At 54.8% G+C, this 19,229-nt stretch overlaps 1 protein-coding gene across 7 annotated transcripts; it reads left to right on the plus strand.

The window, feature by feature from the left end:
- Positions 1-348: 348 nt before the first annotated feature.
- On the plus strand, positions 349-19,202 carry CPT1C (carnitine palmitoyltransferase 1C). Of its 7 annotated transcripts, XM_047836324.1 has the most exons (20): positions 349-570; positions 1,109-1,171; positions 1,296-1,450; positions 6,098-6,237; positions 7,681-7,852; positions 8,086-8,187; positions 8,275-8,412; positions 12,154-12,231; positions 12,459-12,566; positions 12,670-12,754; positions 13,066-13,261; positions 13,420-13,602; positions 14,058-14,163; positions 15,785-15,901; positions 16,263-16,427; positions 16,680-16,814; positions 17,461-17,613; positions 18,089-18,202; positions 18,333-18,425; positions 18,884-19,202. In XM_047836324.1, exons 3-20 carry the CDS (start codon positions 1,310-1,312, stop codon positions 19,067-19,069), a joined length of 2,412 nt encoding a protein of 803 aa, XP_047692280.1. In that variant the 5' UTR covers positions 349-570; positions 1,109-1,171; positions 1,296-1,309; the 3' UTR covers positions 19,070-19,202. The 7 variants fall into 7 exon arrangements, 6 of the variants coding, with proteins under 6 accessions (XP_047692280.1, XP_047692279.1, XP_047692282.1 ...); XM_047836323.1 differs by lacking the exon at positions 1,109-1,171; XM_047836326.1 differs by lacking the exon at positions 1,109-1,171 and having other exon boundaries at positions 12,709-12,754.
- Positions 19,203-19,229: the final 27 nt, after the last annotated feature.

The following is a 19,229-nucleotide window of genomic DNA, read 5'->3' on the forward strand; positions in this document are numbered from 1 at the left end:
AGTAGCCCTCCCTCCTCGGGATGGTAGAACTTTGACTCGCTCCGGCTCGATACCCACGCGCGTGACTTTACACGTACCCAAAGGTGGGCTATGAGTACCAAGCTGAGCCTCGTTTTTCAAAGAGGGAGAGTGAGACAAAGCGGAGTGGGAAGCTCAAGAACCTGGGGTTCAGAGGAGAGGAGCTGCTTAGAACCCGGGAAGCCAGTGGTAGAGAAATCAGGCCGGGTAGAAAAAGACTGAAGGCTAGGGAGCGAACGGAGGGACAGGATTGGACGCTGGGATTCGAGGGGGCGGGGATAGAACGCAGAGGGTTGGAAGGGGGCGGGGACAAAACCAGGGACTTGCCTACCCGGCGAAGGCACACGCGAGGCAGAAATCGGGGTTCCTGGATGTTGGATAATTGGGAGCGGCCAGGAGCTCCGGAGGCCCGACGACCAAGTCGTGGACTCGTCGCACTGGGATTGGACATATGCAAGTGGGAGACTTGGGTCTGGCGCTCTGAATCGGGGGTGGGGGGTGGGCTCGGGCTTGGGTTCCAGGATCGGCTCGGCGGACGTCTGACTCATAGTGGTAAGTTTCGCACCGGAGGGACCCGAGCTCCCGCGGGGCCGGGAGGCCTGTGTCTTGGGTTGGGCGTGCGGGCTTCTCCATCACTTGTCCTCGAAGCTCGCATCGGCTCACAGTCTCAGCATCCCTGGCTGTGAGGCATGCGCAGTAGGGTGCTCCCTCCCCCACCTCTTCCAGCCCCCGGAGGGGGGAGGGGACGCTGGGCCATCCTGGAGCGGAAGAATTTATAGACATTCCCCCTGCTCCTCCCCCGCCACTCCCCACCCGTCCCATCCCCCCCCCCCCCCCCCCCCCGCCTTGGCAGGGGAAGCGGAAACGAGGCGGACGGTGCCAACGTCCGGCAGGTGTTCATTTCAATGGGTCTCGGACTAATGTTTTTCTCCAGACCCCGCAATCCGACCCTGGGCTGGTTTCGCGCCCCCAACCCCGAATCTTGAAAGTCTTTCGTGGGGAGGGGCGCACGGCCTTGCACTTCCTTCTCAGCAGAGTCGCAAAAGGGATTCACGCGAGTTATCCCTCCTGCCTCTCTATGCGTTCACAGAGGCCCCCGACTGACATCCCCCCAACACCCGAATCTCTGACAAAGTCCTTCGAGACCCCTCAGGTGGTTAGGGAAGGGTGAGCCTTCGGCCTAGATTCCTGGGTCTGCAGGAGGAGGGGGTTGGGAGCCCGGATTCCTGGGTCTGAGGCTGGGGGCCTGGAAAATGACCCTCTGTCCCAACTCCCAGGGCTCTAGCGTGACATGGCTGAAGCGCACCAGGCCGTGGGCTTCCGACCCTCGCTGACCTCGGACGGGGCCGAAGTGGAGCTCAGTGCCCCCGTGTTGCAGGAGATCTACCTCTCCGGATTGCGCTCTTGGAAAAGGCACCTCGCCCGTTTCTGGGTGAGGAGGGCCACGTTTGGTTTCCTTCCAAGACTCCGGTTACGTGTTTCTGGGATGCCCGAGGCCCACTTCTGGGATCCTATCCCTCCCCACCCCCACCCCACCCCCCCTTCTGGGGGTTTGGATGTGGACTTTCAGGACCCCCTTAAAGCCATTTCTGGGTTTTCTGAGGCTCACTTCCTCCCTTACTGGGAACCTCTATTCACCTCTTACAACCACTTCCTGGACCACTTCCCTCTGTCCTCAGACCCGCAAACCCAACTTGCACCCCATTTCTAGAATTCAGACCCCTTCCCCCCACCCCAGGTGCTCCCCTCACCTTTCCCTTTCGTCTTCAGGTGCTAAACTCGGTGTTCTTCATTTCAGAACGCTGTGACCCGGGGAAGATCTTGGTTAGCCCGCACCCCAATCCTCCTCCTAGCCCGAGCCCCTGGGTCTGAGGCTGCCTCCTCAAGCCTGCCGCTGAACCCCCAATTGCCCTCTCCATACGCCGGGCGCCCTCCCTGTGCTTCCCAGACGGGAACCTCCAAATGTCCGCGTGCACTTCACCACTGCCCTTGTTCTAGAATGCCCATGCCCGACGTCCAACCAGAACCCATGCCTGCCCCAGGGTCTCTAGTTCTAGAAGTCCGGCACTGGGTACACATAGTGTCTCCCTGGTGGGTCACGCCCTGTCTGAACGCAAGTCTCCAACACCTGCGGGGTTGGCGGAGACTGACTCTGAATCCCGGCCCTGCCGCTTACTAGCTGTGTGGCCTTGGGCAAGTACTCCTCTCTGAGCCTCAGTTTCCCCATACGTAAAACAGGGGTGATGATAACAGCTCCCCTGACGGGACAGTCGAGGGGATTAAGTGAATTGTTACATGTAAGCACTGAGCGAACTGCCTGGGCCCTGGCAAGTGCCAAGTGTTAGCTTTTGATAAGATTGTTCTTTATTCATTAACCAGGTGTCTGGCTGCCTCAGTCAGTGGAGCGGTGTGACTCCTGATCTCGGGGCTGTGAGTTCGAGCCCCACCTCTACACCCAACGTGGGTAGCCCCCGCCCCCCCCCCAACAAAGAGCTTCTTCAGCCCCGCCCCTGGAGCTTCCTGGGCCTCAGGCTAATTCATCAATTAGAACATTATCATGTGGACATTAACCTGGGGTTAAATACATAAACACACATCTACACATATACATATATTTTTACTTTATTTTTTTAATGTTTATTTATTTTTGAGAGAGCACGAGCAGGGGAGGAGCAGAGAGAGAGAGAGAGAGAGAGAGAGAGGGAGACACAGCATCCGAAGCAGGCTCCGGGCTCTGAGCTGTCAGCACAGAGCCCGACATGGGGCTCGAACCCACGAACTGTGAGATCACGACCTGAGCCGAAGTCAGACTCTCAGCTGACTGAGCCACACATATATTTTTAAAATTAAGATATCATTTCATTCAGAAAAAAATGCACAGGTTCTTAAAAGGTACAGTCCTTGAATTTTTTAAAAAAAAAATTTTTTTTTTCAACGTTTATTTTTTTGGGGGACAGAGAGAGACAGAGCATGAACGGGGGAGGGGCAGAGAGAGAGGGAGACACAGAATCAGAAACAGGCTCCAGGCTCTGAGCCATCAGCCCAGAGCTCGACGCGGGGCTCGAACTCACGGACCGCGAGATCGTGACCTGGCTGAAGTCAGACGCCCAACCGACTGCGCCACCCAGGCGCCCCTACAGTCCTTGAATTTTGACAATACCTGTGCGCCCAACTTCCTAGCAAGACAGAATTGCTGCCATTCTAGAATGTTCCTTTGAGCCCTTTTCCAGTTAGCGCCCCCCCCCCCCCCCCCGACTCAAAGCAACCGCTGTTCTGGTTTCTATACTTATAAGTGGATTTTGACTAGTGCTGCATTGTTGAAAATTTTGGCCATCACCACCCCTACTTTTGAGTGAAAACCTAAAGCCCTTCTCAGAGTCAGTCCCCTATGCCTGGTGGGCCCCACCAGACCCTGTCATTAGTATTAATTGATCATTGTAATAGTGATCATTCTTCCCTTTCTATCACATAGCTACCTCTCTCCCTGTGGGACATTGGATGCTCTTCTGTCCTTTCTCTTCCATTCTGGGACCTTAGGAGCCACCCTGAAGTCGTAGCTCCTGGAACTTGGTTTCAGAGTGAGGGCTGTGCCCTCAGCAACTGCAGGGCTGAAACTGCATAGACGTCCTGCTAAGCCATAACTTGGTCACTTATAAAATGGCGTCCCTGACAGTCCCGGCCTCGAGGGATTGTTGTAAGCATGAGCTGTCTTAGCAGAAGGTCTGATGCAGAGAAGTGACCGCTCCAACATCGCCATTCCTATGATCCTGGTGGTTCCACATAGGTCGTAAGTGCTGGGTGCCCTCTGGCGTGTTATTAACTTCTCTGAGTCTCTGCCTCCTCGTTTCGAAAATCACATCAGGTCATATTTAGTGTGTTTTGGGCTCTACATTCACCAAAACCCTTTAAATCTATTGCTTGCGTGTGACCCTTGATTTCAGGGTCGTGAATTTGAGCCCCGTGTGGGGTGTAGAGATGACTTAAAATCTTTTTTTTTTTTTAATTTTTTAAGTTTGTTTATTGATTTTTGAGAGGGGCAGAGACGGCGCGAGCAGGGGAGGGACAGAGAAGGAGAGAGAGAGGGAATCCCAAGCAGGCTCCATGCTGCCAGGCGCAGGACGAGATGTGGGGCTCGAACTCACGACCTGAGCCAAAACCAAGAGTCGGAGGCTCAACGGACAGAGCCGCCCAGGTGCTCCCCAAATAAAATCTTTTACAAATAAAAATCAGAATAAATAAATGTATGGCTCATCTGATCTTCATTATAGCCTTCTAAGGTAGACCTATTCTCTGTCCCACTTTACAGATGAGGAAACAGAGGCCCAGAGAGGTGCCTTCAACTTTCCCAAGGTCACACAGCTGCCAAGATGCAGTGCTCGAGGCAGGACTAGAATTAGCAGTCTGGCTGTGGAACCCATACCCACGCCTGCTATCCTGCTTTTCTAGAACGTGGTCCCAGGACCCATGCCATGGGGCTGTTGTGAATGACGTGCAGTGGGTCATTTGGGCCAAGCACGTGGCACAGCACACATGTGGGCTGTTCAGCAGCAGGAGGTCAGAGTGTTTCCTGAGATGGTTTCCAGATGAATATGAGAGGCAGCGGACCCCAGACGCCCCTGTGTGGAACTTTGCACTATATCCTGTTGCATTAGGGTCACAAGACATCTGGACGACTTGAGGGGTTGACAGTGGGCCCTCCCTGGCTTGGGACACGTTCTTCAAACTTCTTGTCTGCTCACTTTCTTCGCCCGTGCGATAGAGATAGTGGTATTTACTACTGTTTTGCTGAGATACAGGTCAATGCAATGATTTATTGAGGTATCTCGTCCTTGGGAAGGGCTCTGGAGATGTTTCCTGTTATTACGAAGCCCTGTTCTACCGCGATCCCGAGCCCCGGATAAAGGAAGAGACTGCTTCTCTTAAAAAGAGATAATAAGCAACCAAAGAACCACGGTTGCCAGTAACCTTTTCTTGCCATACCAAGGGAAGATCGTCACATAAATAAATCCCCAACAGGAAGTAGGGTAGCCATAGAAAGAAAGGAGCATTGGTAATGATGTTCACTGAGCGCTTACTGTGTGCCTGGCTCTGAGCTATGCAATTCACTACCCTCCCCCCTCCCCCCTGCCCCGCCAGCCCTCTTTGCTTAGCCCACAGTCCCTAATGCCACCTGCCACACTACCCTAAATCCTTTACTGACGTAGCTATTGCTCTGTCCCCCAGGAGAGCAGGAATCTTGCTGTCTTATCACTGCTGTAGGACCACAATAACTGTTTGTGGGAGGACATTTTCTCATCCCGTCCTCATGACAGTCCCAGGAGCCAAGTACTGGGATTGTTCCCATTCCACAGATGAGGAAACAGACACAGAGAGGTGAAGCCACTTGCTCGCGGTCACTCAGCTTGTTAGTGACAGAGCAGAGGTTTGAGCCCAGGGCCCCAGAGCCCAAGTTCTAAACCGTGATCTCTGAGGCTCTCCCATTTGTTAAATGTGGGAAAAGAGAATGCGGTTTCTGGAGCCCTGATGGCAACGAATAGCAGCTCTTATCATGCTCTCTGTGCGACTTTGAACCCAAGTGGTTTCTTTTGCAAAATTAGATCACCTGAGTACCTACCGCACAGAGATGTTGGGGGGTGTTTAAGAGTTCCGCCTTGGAAAAGGGGCCGGGCAGGTAGTGAGCGCTGGTTAAGCGTTAGGTATTTCCATGCACTTCCCCAGCACTTTTGCATTCCTCATTCATTCCATAGCCATAAAGTTCTAGAAGGCCTGCTGAGCTCCAGGCCCTGCAGTATATGGAGGGCCATTTTGCCTGGGAGTGACCTCCTCCAGGGAGCCCTCCCTGACTCCTCCAAGCTGAGCATCCTGCTCAGGGCTCTTGTGCCTGCCTTGTTTTTATGTCATTAGCACTCGCTTCGTTCCTGACTGACTTCCCTGAGGGCATGACCCAGATCTCTCTGGTCCCCACTGGGTCTTGAGCACCCAGCTCGGGATTCAGCGCACACTGGGTGCTCTGTCAATGTCTAAGAATGGTACTTAGAGGAGGATTAATTGATTGAATGGGTGCCTTTCCTCCCCGCAGAATGACTTTCTTACTGGTGTGTTCCCTGCCAGCCCCCTCAGCTGGCTCTTCCTCTTCAGTGCCATTCAGCTGGCCTGGTTCCTCCAGCTGGATCCTTCCCTAGGACTGATGGAGAAGATCAAAGAGTTGCTGCCAGACTGGTGAGCTCCCCAGCTTGAGCCCAGTAACCTCCCTAATTCCTCCCCCTCCACCCAGTAAGCTTCTCTATCAGTGTGATGTGCCTGCTAAAGAGAAGTAATCTCTGAGACTTACTTTGGGTCAGATTAATAAAGGTACAGCATGAGTAAAAAGGAGGTGATTTCCCCCCTTCTCTCTGCCTATTTTCCATCCGGTCTGTTTCTTGCTAAGGGGGATGCTGACAAACTAGAAAATATCCAGACATGGTTAAATAAGCACCGAGAAAAGCAGGAGCCCTACTGGCCTTCAGTTGTGTAGCCTTAGGCAAGAGACTTAACCATTCTCGGTGTTAGAGTCTTCCTCTATAAAATATAGGTAATAGGGACATCTGGGTGGCTCAGTCAGTTAAACGTCTAACTTGGGCTCAGGTCATTATCTTGTGGTTCATGAGTTCGAGCCCCGTGTTGGGCTCTGTGCTGACAGCTTAGAGCCTGGAACCTGCTTCAGATCTGTGTCTCCCTCTCTCTTTGCCCCTCCACGGCTCACACTCTGTTTCTCTCTCAAAAATAAATAAACGTTAAAAAAAATTAAATATAGGTAATAAGGGCACCTGGGTGGCTCAGTCAGTGGAGCACGCGATTCTTGATCTCGGGTTGTGAGTTTGACCCCACGCTGGGTGTAGCAATTACTTAAAAATAAAATCTTAAAAAAAAAAAAAAGCATGCACATGGAATATTCCGTACAGTGCCGGAAGGTTACTAAATGGGAGTGGTTGTGTTATTATAATTGCCATTTGGGGGGACGGTTTGGGAGCCGGGTGTGGGGGAAGTGACAGGTTCTAATTCTTGGCTTCGTCCTCCCGGGGAAGAAGGTTCAGATTTTGTACAGACAGTCCCACAGGGCGGACCCAGGATCAGAGGTAGAAATTTCCAGGAAGGCTAGACTTACCCAGTCTACAGAGGGGAAGCAACTCGCTCCTAGTCCTCCAGGTGGGATTTGCTCATATGTCTATCTGATTGCCACTTTGCAAACACGTTGATTTACTGTGGTTTTAGATCAGCAGTTTCTTTTTTAAATTTTTAAAATTTTTTTTAACGTTTTATTTTTATTTATTTTGAGAGAGAGCCAGCAAGCGAGCATGAGCAGGGGAGGGGCAGGGAAAGAGAGAGAGAGAATCCCAAGCAGATTCCACACTGTCAGCGCAGAGCCTGATGAGGGGCTTGAGCCCACAAACCATAAGATTATGACCTGAGCTGAAATCAGGAGTCAGACGCTTAACTGACGGAGCCACCCAGGTACCCCTAGGAAACTCGATTTCTACGACTGACTCCAATTCTAGAAGATAGGCCCCCAGTCAAAAGATCAGGGTCAGAGACTATCAGGAAGAGCAGGGGCTGGTGGGGCTGGAGGGAAGGGGCGTTCTGAGGCCAGGAGACCCAGGCCCGGTGTTTCTTTCACTCCCCCAGGGGTGGACAGCACCACAGGCTTCGGGGAGTCCTGGCAGCGGCGCTGTTTGCTTCGTGCCTGTGGGGAGCCCTGATCTTCACGCTTCACGTGGCCCTGAGGCTGCTTCTGTCCTACCATGGCTGGCTCCTTGAACCCCACGGAGCCATGTCCTCCCCTACCAAGACCTGGCTGGTATGTGAAGGGCAGAGCCCTGCTCAGGCCCTCCAGGGACCCACTTCTCTAGGTCCCTCTCTCTGGGACCCTGTCCATCTCTCTCTGGTCTCTACGCCTCCCCCTGGGTCTGTCCCCCCATTCTCTGGGTGCCAACCCCATTCTCTCTGTAGGTTGCCATGTACAACCCCCGATCCCGGTCCCGGATCCCAGGGAGGGGTGCAGTGACCCACTAATTCCCTGCTTCCCTCCAGGCCCTGGTCCGCATCTTCTCCGGTCGCAATCCGATGCTGTTCAGTTACCAGCGCTCCCTGCCACGCCAGCCCGTGCCCTCCGTGCAGGACACCGTGCGCAAGGTGGGCCCGCCCGCTCCCTCCACGTGGGGCGGGAGGCGGCCGGGGGCGGGCGGGCGCGCGACCTACCATCTGCTCCTTGCCCCTCAGTACCTGGAATCTGTCCGGCCCATCCTCTCCGACGAGGACTTCGACTTGACGACTGTCCTAGCGCAGGAATTCTTGAGGCTGCAGGCGTCGCTGCTGCAGTGGTATCTGCGGCTCAAGTCCTGGTGGGCGTCCAATTACGTGAGTCCCCCACCCTGAACGCGGAGGTTCTGAGCCCGCCTTCCTAAGGCGGGGTTCTACGCCCCGCCCCCGACACGCCCACAACCTGCAGGCCCGCCCCCTCCTCCGCGTTCTGAGCCCCGCCCACACGCTCCCGTAGTTTAAACCCCGCTCTAGATGCTCCAATATTCTGAGCTGCTGTACTCTCCAATATTCTGAAGCCCATCCGTCATGTGCTAACATTTTGAGCCTCTCCCGGGACCTGCACGCTCCGACGTGAGCCTGACATCCATAATCTAAGCCCCGCCTCCAGGGCCTGCCCACATCCACAGCTCAGCCCCCAACCCTCCCGGATTGGAACCAGCATTCCCGGACTCAGACGGTTCAGCTCCTTGCCCGGCAGGCCAGTGGTCTAAACCCCCCGCCCCCAGAGTTGTTCTGGTTTTATCCCCTCCTTTTGAGTAAGGGCATCCTCCCCAAATGGGCTTCTATTCCGAGTTCAGGAGCTAGGCCTTTGGTAGTACTCTGATTTGAGCTCCTTGGGAAACTGAGGCACAGAGCAAGACAGCAACTCACTCAAATCGGGGCTTACAGGCCTCCTATTCTGTAGGAGGAAGTCATAAATAGGGGGCAGGCAGTGGATCAGGTGGAGTAGCAGCGAAGAAAGGTGGGATGGTGTGAGCGTCTCGGGGGTGGGGTGGTCTGGGGACGCCGCCACTGGACGAGAGGATCAGGGTTCCAGGAGGAGTAGTTACTAGGTCTGAGCCCTGAGGGTTGGACAGAATTTGAACCGGTGCGGTTGGTAGGAGGGAATGGGCCGAGCGGAGGTGAGTACTACGGCGGTTGTAGGACATGGGCTGGGAACCAGGAGGGCATCGCTCGCTGGGACACAGAGATTGAAGGGTGGTCGTCAAGAGAGGGAATGGTTGAGTGGCGGGGAGTGGCCTGAACTCCAGCTGAGGATCGTGGACTTTTTATTGGGGGTGCTAGGGAGCCATGGGAGTATTCTGAACAGGGGAAGGTCAGGATCAGCTCTGGTGTGGGGGAAAGACTGGAGGGGAGACACTGGAGGCTGGGAGGCTGGAGAGGATGCGGTGGGGGAGGGGGGGCGGGTAGAGGACAAGGTCAGACAGGGGAATTGGGCCAGAGGGTATGAGGCAGAGTCAGGGGCGGGGGTGGGGGGGTGGGGCTGGGACTGTTAGGCTGGGGATGAGGAGATGCCAAGGGTGGCGCCTACGGGCCTCACGTGGTGGGGGGACGGCGGGGGTGTCCCTGAGATGGGGAGAAGGGGAGCAGCTCTGGGGCAAAGGCACTGAGCTCCGTGGGGGCAGGTGTGACAGGCCTGGGGGGTGCCGGGGACCTGCCCTGGGGCAGCTGGAGACCTGGGTGGAGGCTCAGGAAAGAGGCCTGGGTGACAGCATTGGACTTGAAAGGGAGGAGGAGCTGAGACAGAGCCACGAGGGGCAGCGGCACGGACAAGCGCTATGGAGGGGACCGAGTCGTGTCTGGAGAGGGAGAAGGGAAGCCAGGCCTTAGTTTTTACATTTTTTTCCTTCAAGCTCTTGGACCGGAGTCTGTTCCAATGCGCATGCGCGTGTGCGTATGCGCGCGCGTGTGTACGTACACGCGCCCGCACACACACACGATGTATGTATTTCATTGGACTTCTAAGGCACCACCAATTGTAACATATCCTGTTATCTTATGTATAACAAAAAAAAATGTGAAGGCCAACTAAAGTCTGACACCGTGCTTTCCTCTCACTTAGACTTTTTATCTATATATTTTTATTTATGTTATGTAAATTTTATTTCTATATTACATGTAATATTTTTAAATTTGTTTTAACGTTTATTTGAGAGAGAGAGAGAGAGAGAGAGAGAGAGAGAGAGAGAGAGAACGAGCCGGGAAGGGGCAGAGAGAGAGGGAGACACAGAATCCGAAGCAGGCTCCAGGCTCTGAGCTGTCAGCACAGAGCCCAACGTGGGGCTCGAACCCACGAGCTGTGAAATCATGACCCGAGCTGAAGTCGGACGCTGAACCGACTGAGCCACCCAGGAGCCCCTACATGTAATTTTCAATTGCATAATACATAATATGCTTATATGTTTTATAATTTGTAGAAAATATAGATTTAATATAGTATATAAAACATGTAACCTAAATGTGTATAATATTTGTGATAAAATGGACATAACATGAAATTTATCATTTTAGTCATTTTTAAAATACATTTTTAAGCTTTATTTTACTTATTTTGAGAGAGAGAGAGCGAGAGCACAAGGGTTGCAGAGAGGAAAGGAGAGACAGAGGATCCCAAGCAGGGAATCCCCATGTGGGGCTCGAACTCACGAACAGCGAGATCATGACCTGAGCCCAAATCAAGAGTCTGTCGCTGAACTGACTGAGCCATGGAATGGCCTCCATTTTAGCCATTTTTAAGTATGCCATTCAGTGGTATTAAGTGCATTTGCCGTGTCTGGAACCATCAGAACAATCTATTTCCAGAACTCTTTCATCATCCCAAACAGAAACTCAGTACCTATTAAGCAATACATCCCCATTCCTGCTTCCCCGAAGTGCCAGGTAACCTCTATTCTACTTATTATCTCTAGGGATTTACCTATTTTAGGTTTTTCATGCAAATAAAATCATACACGATCTGTCCTTCTGTGTCTGACTCATATCACCTGGCATAATGTTTTTAGGGTCTGTCCGTGTCGCAGTGCACATCAGAACTTCATTCTTTTTTATATTAGCATTCCATTGTAAGAGTGCCTGGCAGGCTCAGTTGGAGGAGTGTGTGGCTCTTGACCTCAGGATTGCCAGTTCAAGTCCCACGCTGGGTGTAGAGGTTACTTAAAAGTAAAATCTTAAAAAAAAAAAAAAAAAAAATCCATTGTAGGGATAGGCTCCGTTTTGGTTGCCCATTCATCTTTTGTTGGACACTTGGGTCTTGGTGATATGTAGTTTTTTTAAGTTTTGCTTATTTATTTCGAGAGAGAGTGTGTGAGCAGAGGAAGGGCAGAGAGAGGGAAAAAGAGAATCGCAAGCAGGCTCTCCACTGTCAGCATGAAACCGTGAGATCATGACCTGAGCCAAAATCAGGAATCAGATGCTCAACCGACTGAGCCACCCCTACTTTTTTTTAAAGGAGGCTCCAGGCCCAACTTGAACTTGAACTCAGGACCCTGAGCTCAAGACCTGAAATCAGAGTCTGTTGCTCCACTGACTGAGCCACCTACGTGCCCCTTGCCTTGTTCTTTTTCTTTCTTTCTTTCTTTCTTTCTTTCTTTCTTTCTTTCTTTTTTTTTTTAATGTTTATTTACTTGTGAGAGACTGAGTGCAAGCGGGGGAGGGGCAGAGAGAGCCGCAGACACAGAATCTGAAGCAGGTTCAAGGCACCGAGCTGCCGGCAGGGCTGGAACTCATGAACTGCGCGAGATCATGACCTGAGCCGAAGTCAGAGGCTGAACCCACTGAGCATCCCCCCCCCCCCCCCCCCCCCCCGTGCCCGGCCGTGTGCTTTTTTGAACAGCTTGGTAGCATTCCGGGACAGGAGTATAGCGCGATTTAGCTAACTGATCCCCAACTGATGGACTTCGGGGTTACTGCTGGTTACTGATCACGATGGCCTCCTTCATTGAGTTCCACCCTCAAGGACTCGGCCGCCAAGTCTTGGGGGTCCTGCCGCTCCCACTGCCCCGCTCCCCAGCTTGGCCGCAGCCACCCCAGCTGTGCGTCTCTCGGCCCCACTCCTAGGTCAGTGACTGGTGGGAAGAATTTGTGTATCTGCGCTCCCGGCACTCGCTGATGGTGAACAGCAACTATTACATGATGGTGAGGAGGGAACATCGGGGCTGGGAGCCGGGCGGGGCCGCCGTTCATGGATCTAGGGTTGGGATGTCTCTGTAGGAGGTGGAGTTTCGGGGCCGTGACCCGAATCAGAGTCTGTCGTTCACCATCCCGCCCTCTGTTGGGGTCAGCATCTGGGTTTGGGGGTCAGTGTCCCCGTGAGGGGCACGCCTGACCCCGGGCGCTTTGCGGTCCCCTCGGCTGGCCCCCAGGACTTCCTGTACGTCACTCCCACGCCGGTGCAGGCCGCTCGCGCTGGGAACGCGGTCCACGCCCTCCTCCTCTACCGCCACCGCCTGAACCGCCAGGAGATCCTGCCTGTAAGAGGGCCGCCCTGTGGGCCGGACACGGAGACTGCGGTCCTGTGGCCGTGGGGCCACGCGGGTCCTGGGAGGCAGTTCGGGAGCCCGTGGTCTCTTGCAGACTTTGCTGATGGGAATGCGGCCCTTATGCTCTGCCCAGTATGAGAAGATCTTCAACACCACGCGCATTCCCGGCATCCAGAAAGGTGAGATTCCTCTTGGCCCCGCACCGCACCGGCAGAGGCGTCAACAGTGTAGTAGCTGAGAGCATGGTCTCCTGGGTTCGAATCCCAGCTCCATCGCTCCCTAGCTGTGTGACCTGGGTCAGCCATTACCCTCTCTGAGCCTGGGTATCCTCGCCTCCGAAACCGGATTATAAGGGTGCACAGGGTAGTGAGGATGAAATGAGTATTTAGGACAGTGCGAGCCACCCAGGAAGTGCCTGATAAATGACCCTTGTTCTTATTCTTGCCACTGACCTTCGCGCCCTCTGCACTTCCCCCCGCGCCGCCCCTAGACCACATCCGCCACCTCCGCGACAGCCGACACGTGGCCGTCTTCCACCGTGGCCGATTCTACCGCGTGGGGACCCACTCCCAGAGCGGCCTGCTGTCCCCGCGGGCCCTGGAGCAGCAGTTCCAGCGAATCCTGGACGACCCCTCCCCCGCCTGCCCCCAGGAGGAGCATCTGGCGGCCCTGACCGCTGCTCCCAGGTGAGGGCGGGAGATCGGGGCCCCGGGGGCCCAGACAGCCTCCCAGAGTTGTAGAGGGCAAGGTTGGGGGCTGGGTGGGGGCTGGACAGGGTACAGGGCCAGCCTGGGCTCAGGTACAGTCACCCCCCCCCCCTTCCCCTCCCCCACCCCCGCCACAGGGATGTGTGGGCCCAGGTACGGAGTTCCCTGAAGACCCAGGCTGAGGATACCCTGGAGGCCGTGGAAGGAGCTGCTTTCTTCGTATCACTGGACTCGGAACCTGCAGGGCTCACCAGGGAGGACCCCGCAGCTACACTGGATGCCTATGCCCATGCCCTACTGGCTGGCAGGGGCCATGACCGGTGAGTCAGCCCCTGGACTCGAACCTCACCCCAACCTGTGACCCCAGAACCCGGTCTCCAGGCCTAGGACTCTGGACACTAGGCAAGCAGACCCTGGACCCCAGATCTGGGACTTCCATACCTAGAGATCCTCAGACAACTTCCTAGATGTGCACGAGGCACCCTTGTGATTTCTGAGGTTCCCGGAAGAATCCCCCTAACCCCTCAGCTCCTCGTGAGCCTTGAACCTTTCTTGGCATGTTCCCTCGAAATGTCCCAATTTTCCAAGCCTTAGACATGCCTCAGAAACCATCTAGACTGCCTGGTGGAGACCTCCACCCTCTTAGAGATCCCTATACCAGCCCTGTTTCCAGAAACATCCCCCCACCCTGACACTCCTGCATTTTCCACCAAGAGCACCCAAGTTCCTTCTTGGCCCTGGCTCTCTGGTGACCACTTTGAATTCTCGCCTGCAGCTGGTTTGATAAATCCTTCACTTTAATCGTCTTCTCCAATGGGAAGCTGGGTCTCAGCGTGGAGCACTCGTGGGCTGACTGCCCCATCTCAGGACACATGTGGGAGGTAAGGCAGCCAGTCCCCTCCTGCCCTGGGGACCATCGGCCCCGTTTCCAAAGACCTTCCTCTCCAGGGCCTTACGCTTAGGGGGAAGACAGAGGCTCAGACAAGCAGATAGCAGATGGGGGGGGGGGGGGCACCCAGCAAAGAAAAGAGGGTCTGGGATTATGACCTTTTGATGAGTTGGCAGCCAGGGCTCAGAGAAGGGAAGTGATTTGCCCAGAGTCACAGAGCCAGGAATTGCAGAGCAAGAACAGGGATCCAGAGTGTTCTGAGAGCAGAAAATGAGGCCTTTCAACCAGAATACACTGAATCAGTGTGACGGCTTGCTGTGTGACCTTGGGAAAGTTACTCCCCTCCTCTGAGCCTCATTTCTCCCCTTCATCAGATAGAAGGGTTGGAGTTTCTTTTTTCTGTAAGCTCCCATCCAATCCTAAGAACCTTAGCATCTCGATCTTCTCTCTTTTTTTTTTTTAATTTTTTTTTTAAAGTTCATTTATTTATTTTGAGAGAGGGAGCAGGGAGGAGCAGAGAGAGAGGGAGAGAGAGAGACTCCCAAGCAGGCTCCACCCTGTCAACGCAGACCCCGATGCGGGGCTTGAACTCACGAAATGTGGTATCATGATCTGGGCCGAAACCAAGAGTCGGGTGCTTCACTGACTTAGCCACCCAGGCGCCCCTCTATTTTCTCTTTTTTCTTAGTCCCTAAATCATAGCAGGTGCCGTCTACACCCTCTCAGGTTCCCACTCTTCCATAGCATTGCATGAGGTACTGGGTGAGGCCCAGGGTGAGATCCAGCATGTTTGAGGGGAAGGAAGGCCCCTTTCAGATCTTAGGAACAGCCCTGGGTAAGCATGGACTCTTCTGTACCTGTTTCGCATTTGTAAGATGGGAGTTTTCCCCCTTTGATGATATTGGCCGATGAAACTGTCAATTCAGTTTAACTTTCAGACCCTTCATATCAACGTGTGGTCTCTGCGCATCAACTTTGAGTGAAGAGATGTCACATAGAGTATGATAAAGATACGTGGAAACTCCAAGGCATAGTGTTTCTTGATGTTTGTTTCTAAGGCGGAAATGGGGATCTTTATCCCATCTCCCTAAGTTATCGTGAGAATAAGGGAAAGGCTGGTGGGTAGCAGGTGCTCAACCAGGGCTGATTTAAAATATTTAACAACAAAAACAAAACTAAATAAAAAATAAAATAAAATAAAATTTAACAACCATCAGGGCGTGGGCACCACTCAGTCAGAATGGACACCAACCCCCTTGGCGGCCCATGCTGTGCTGGGCTTTATCTCTCTGGTCTCAGGATCCTGGTGGGGGTGATCCCACCAGGGGTGGGATCTTGGGGGGTGTCTTGGGAAGTCAGGGGCCACCGTTGGTGGCTTTTTGTCTACTAGTCAGAAGTAAAAGGCCAGTAGGCACCAGCTGAGTATTAGTATCGGACTTACTCTCAATGAACTTGAACCTGAGAACCCACCTGTGAACATCAGAGGTTTCTGTTTCTCAACGACTGCCCCCCCCCTCCAACCCCCAGAAGGGACTTACGAAAGCAAGTCCCTGGTTAGAGAGCCCTCAATCCAGAGGGAGGAAGGGACTCTGACAGCCTCTGTTTGTACACAGTTCACTCTGGCCACAGAATGTTTTCAGCTGGGCTACTCAGCCGACGGCCACTGCAAAGGGCATCCTGATCCCTCACTGCCCCAGCCCCAGCGGCTGCACTGGGACCTTCCAGAAAAGGTGAGACTGGGCTCCCCGGGCCTCTCCTCCAAGTCTGCAACCCCCTGGCTTTGACTCTAAACTCATCCCCATCCCCAAACTCAATCCCGCCCCGGCCCCATCTCCAATCCCAGCCCAATCCAGTCCTCCCCACCTGAAACCCCAACCCCATCCCCAACCCAATTCGGTCTGCAGCCCAACCTCAGTCCCACCCCCCCCATCATTAATCCAGCCCTTCAGCTCCACGTTCGCCTCTGTCCCCATTTCCACATTCCACCCCTACCCTGACTCGATTTCCACCTTCACTTCCCTCCCCACTCCCAGTTCTAACCCTACCCCATCTGTAACCCCAGCCATCCCTCCCTCCTTCCTCCTCTGGCAGATCCATCTGTCCATCTCTCTAGCCCTGAGGGGAGCCAAGACCTTGTCTGGAAACGTTGACTGCCATGTCTTCCCCTTCTCCCACTTCGGCAAGAGTTTCATCAAACGCTGCCACCTCTCTTCAGACAGCTTCATCCAGATGGCCTTGCAGCTGGCCCACTTCCGGGTCAGTTGGGTTCCTCGACCCCAACCCCTTCTCGGGACCTTGGTTCCCCTGGGCCCCCAAGACCTCCCTTGTCAGCCCCTCTGGTGACGCTTTTTTGGTCATGGCCACTGTGGGGCCGCCATCTTGATTTCTCTCCCCCAGCCACACATTCTCCCGGCAGGAGGAGGCGGGAGGTCCACACAGAGGTGGGTCAAGTCTGTGATTTCCAGAGCCCGGCTGACAGGCTTCTCCCTTCCTTGCCGCCCCCCCCAGGACAGGGGTCAATTCTGCCTGACTTATGAGTCAACCATGACTCGCTTGTTCCTGGAAGGCCGGACGGAGACGGTGCGATCTTGCACCAGAGAGGCCTGCAACTTTGTGAGAGCCATGGAGGACAAAGAGAAGACAGTGGGTGTGGGCCTCGTTTTGAGGCTTTGGTCATTTCCACATACTCGTTCATACACTTGCAAATATTTATGGAGCACCTTCTGAGGACCGGGACCCATGATGGGCATTATGGACAAAGGAGGACCCAGACCTGGTCTCCTACCTCAAGGAGCTCACTGGTGGGGAGAGACAGAGATATTTCAGTGCAGTGTGATACTTGCTTTAGTTGGGGGGGGTCGCACAGGGCACTGGGGGAGCACCTAACAGGGATCTCTGGTTCCACAATGTGTCTCTCTTTGATTACTTAGCCTCTATGTCACCTTAGGACTTCCATTTGTACCCGTCCACATATTCCTAACATTATCTGTCTGCTCAGAAACCCCCCACGCACCTCTGTTCCCTTTCCCGCTACCTATTATGGTTCAATGGAAGGACCTGGGGCCCTGGATCAGACAGACCTGGGAACCCACCTGCCTCTGCTTTGCCTTGTGACCCTGGGCAGGTGACTCCCCCTCTCTGAGCCTGTTTCCCCTCCGCAAAGTAGAATTGGTATCTCTGCCTTGCAGGGATTTTGCAAGCTGGGTTGAGGCCAGGGGTGTGGCAGGCCCCAGCAGTAAGCCCACTTCCTGTCTTTCCATGACCTGTGACCTGCTCGGGGGGACCCCAGGAACCACAGCGCCGTGCCATGTTCCGCCTGGCCGTGGAAAAGCACCAGGCTCTGCTGAAGGCCGCGATGAGCGGACAGGGGGTCGACCGCCACCTCTTCGCTCTCTACATCGTGTCCCAGTTCCTGCACCTGCAGTCGCCTTTTCTTGACCAGGTGAGGGTGCAGGGAAAGAGGGAAGCAGGGAACCACGGGAGAAGAGAGGGACTTCAGGACGAGGAGGGTGAGGTGGGCAAAAGGAGGTGTTAGAGGAGAGAGTTGGGGCGGGGGCGGTGCTGCAGCAAGAGAGGAAGGGAGAGGGCAGGGAGGGAAGAGGGGGAGAGAGAAGGGGAGAGGAGGCGGGGTCAGGGAGGCGAGAGGGCGGGGTCAGGTGGGGGCGTGGTCAGGAAGACCGAAGGAAAGGCGGTTCCAGCAGAACTGAACCCGCGCGGTCAGAAAGGGGAGGCTGGGGTCAGGGAGGAGGAGGGCAGAGCCAACAATGCGGCGATCTGGGGGAACTAGGCCGTCGGGGGGCGAGGGGGAGGTCGGAATGGGCCCGGGCTGCGTGGAATGGAGCTGAGCCAACGGGGCGCGGACCGGCTGGTCTTTTGGTCTTCACTGCACCCTTGACCGTCTTCTCTCTGTCCGTCAGGTTCACTCGGAGCAGTGGCAGCTGGCCACCAGCCAGATCCCCGTTCAGCAAATCCACCTGTTCGACGTCCACAATTACCCCGACTATGTTTCCTCTGGTGGGGGATTCGGGCCTGTGAGTGCCCCGGGGCCTGACCCCACCTCCCTGGACGTGGGCCCCGAGGGAAGAGGGCCTGCGCTCCTGCCTAGTTGGGGAGGAGGGGCCTGGAGGCTAGTTTGTTCCCCCTCCCTCTGCCCCTCTCCAGGCGGATGACCACGGTTATGGGGTTTCGTACATCTTCATGGGGGATGACACCATCACCTTCCACATCTCCAGCAAAAAATCTAGCACAAAAACGGTGAGACAGGGGTGCCTGGGTGGCTCCGTTGGCTAAGCCTCCGACTTCAGCTCAGGCGTGATCTCACTGTTTGTGAGTTCGAGCCCTGCCTCGGCTGTATGCTGACAGCTCAGAGCCTGGAGCCTGCTTCAGATTCTGTGTGTGTGTGTCTCTTTCTCTGCCCCTCTCTTGCTCATGCTCTGTCTTCTCTCTGTGTCGCTCTGTCTCTCTCTCCCAAGAATAAACATTAAAAAAATTTTTTTAATGGGGAGACAGGCTGGAACCCCCCCCCCCCCCCCCCCCCACTGCACTCTCCTCCCTCAGGACCCAGGGGTCTGGACTCCTAGCTCAATGCTGCCCCCGGACCCAGGAATCCCAGTCCTCTGCCGCCTCCTCCCTCAGACCAGCCCTCTTGTCTTCCAGCGCCGAGGAACCCCCTGTCCCGGCTCCTCCTGGACATGACGTGTTTCTCCTTCCAGGACTCCCACCGGCTGGGGCAGCACATTGAGGATGCATTGTTGGATGTGGCCTGCCTGTTCCAGGAGGGGCCGCGCCCTAAGCTCAGGTGCAGAGGGTTACAGGAGGAGGACTCGGGGCACAGGCATGGCTCTCTCCCCTGCCACACTGGGGGCTCCAGGGCCCCCACGCAATCCACCAACCTTTGACCCCTTCCAGCAGGGAGCTGGCCTCCCCAAGAACTAGGGAGAGGGTCTCGACGACTGGGTTGGTGCAGGACAAGAGGCAGCCTGTTTGGGTTTGGAAATCCCGCATCTGGTCCAATAAAGACGTGTAAGCTGGGTGTGTGGTGTTCGCTGTGCTGTTGGG

The sequence above is a fragment of the Prionailurus viverrinus genome, chromosome E2, assembly GCF_022837055.1.
Source record: "Prionailurus viverrinus isolate Anna chromosome E2, UM_Priviv_1.0, whole genome shotgun sequence".
Lineage (NCBI taxonomy): Eukaryota > Metazoa > Chordata > Mammalia > Carnivora > Felidae > Prionailurus > Prionailurus viverrinus.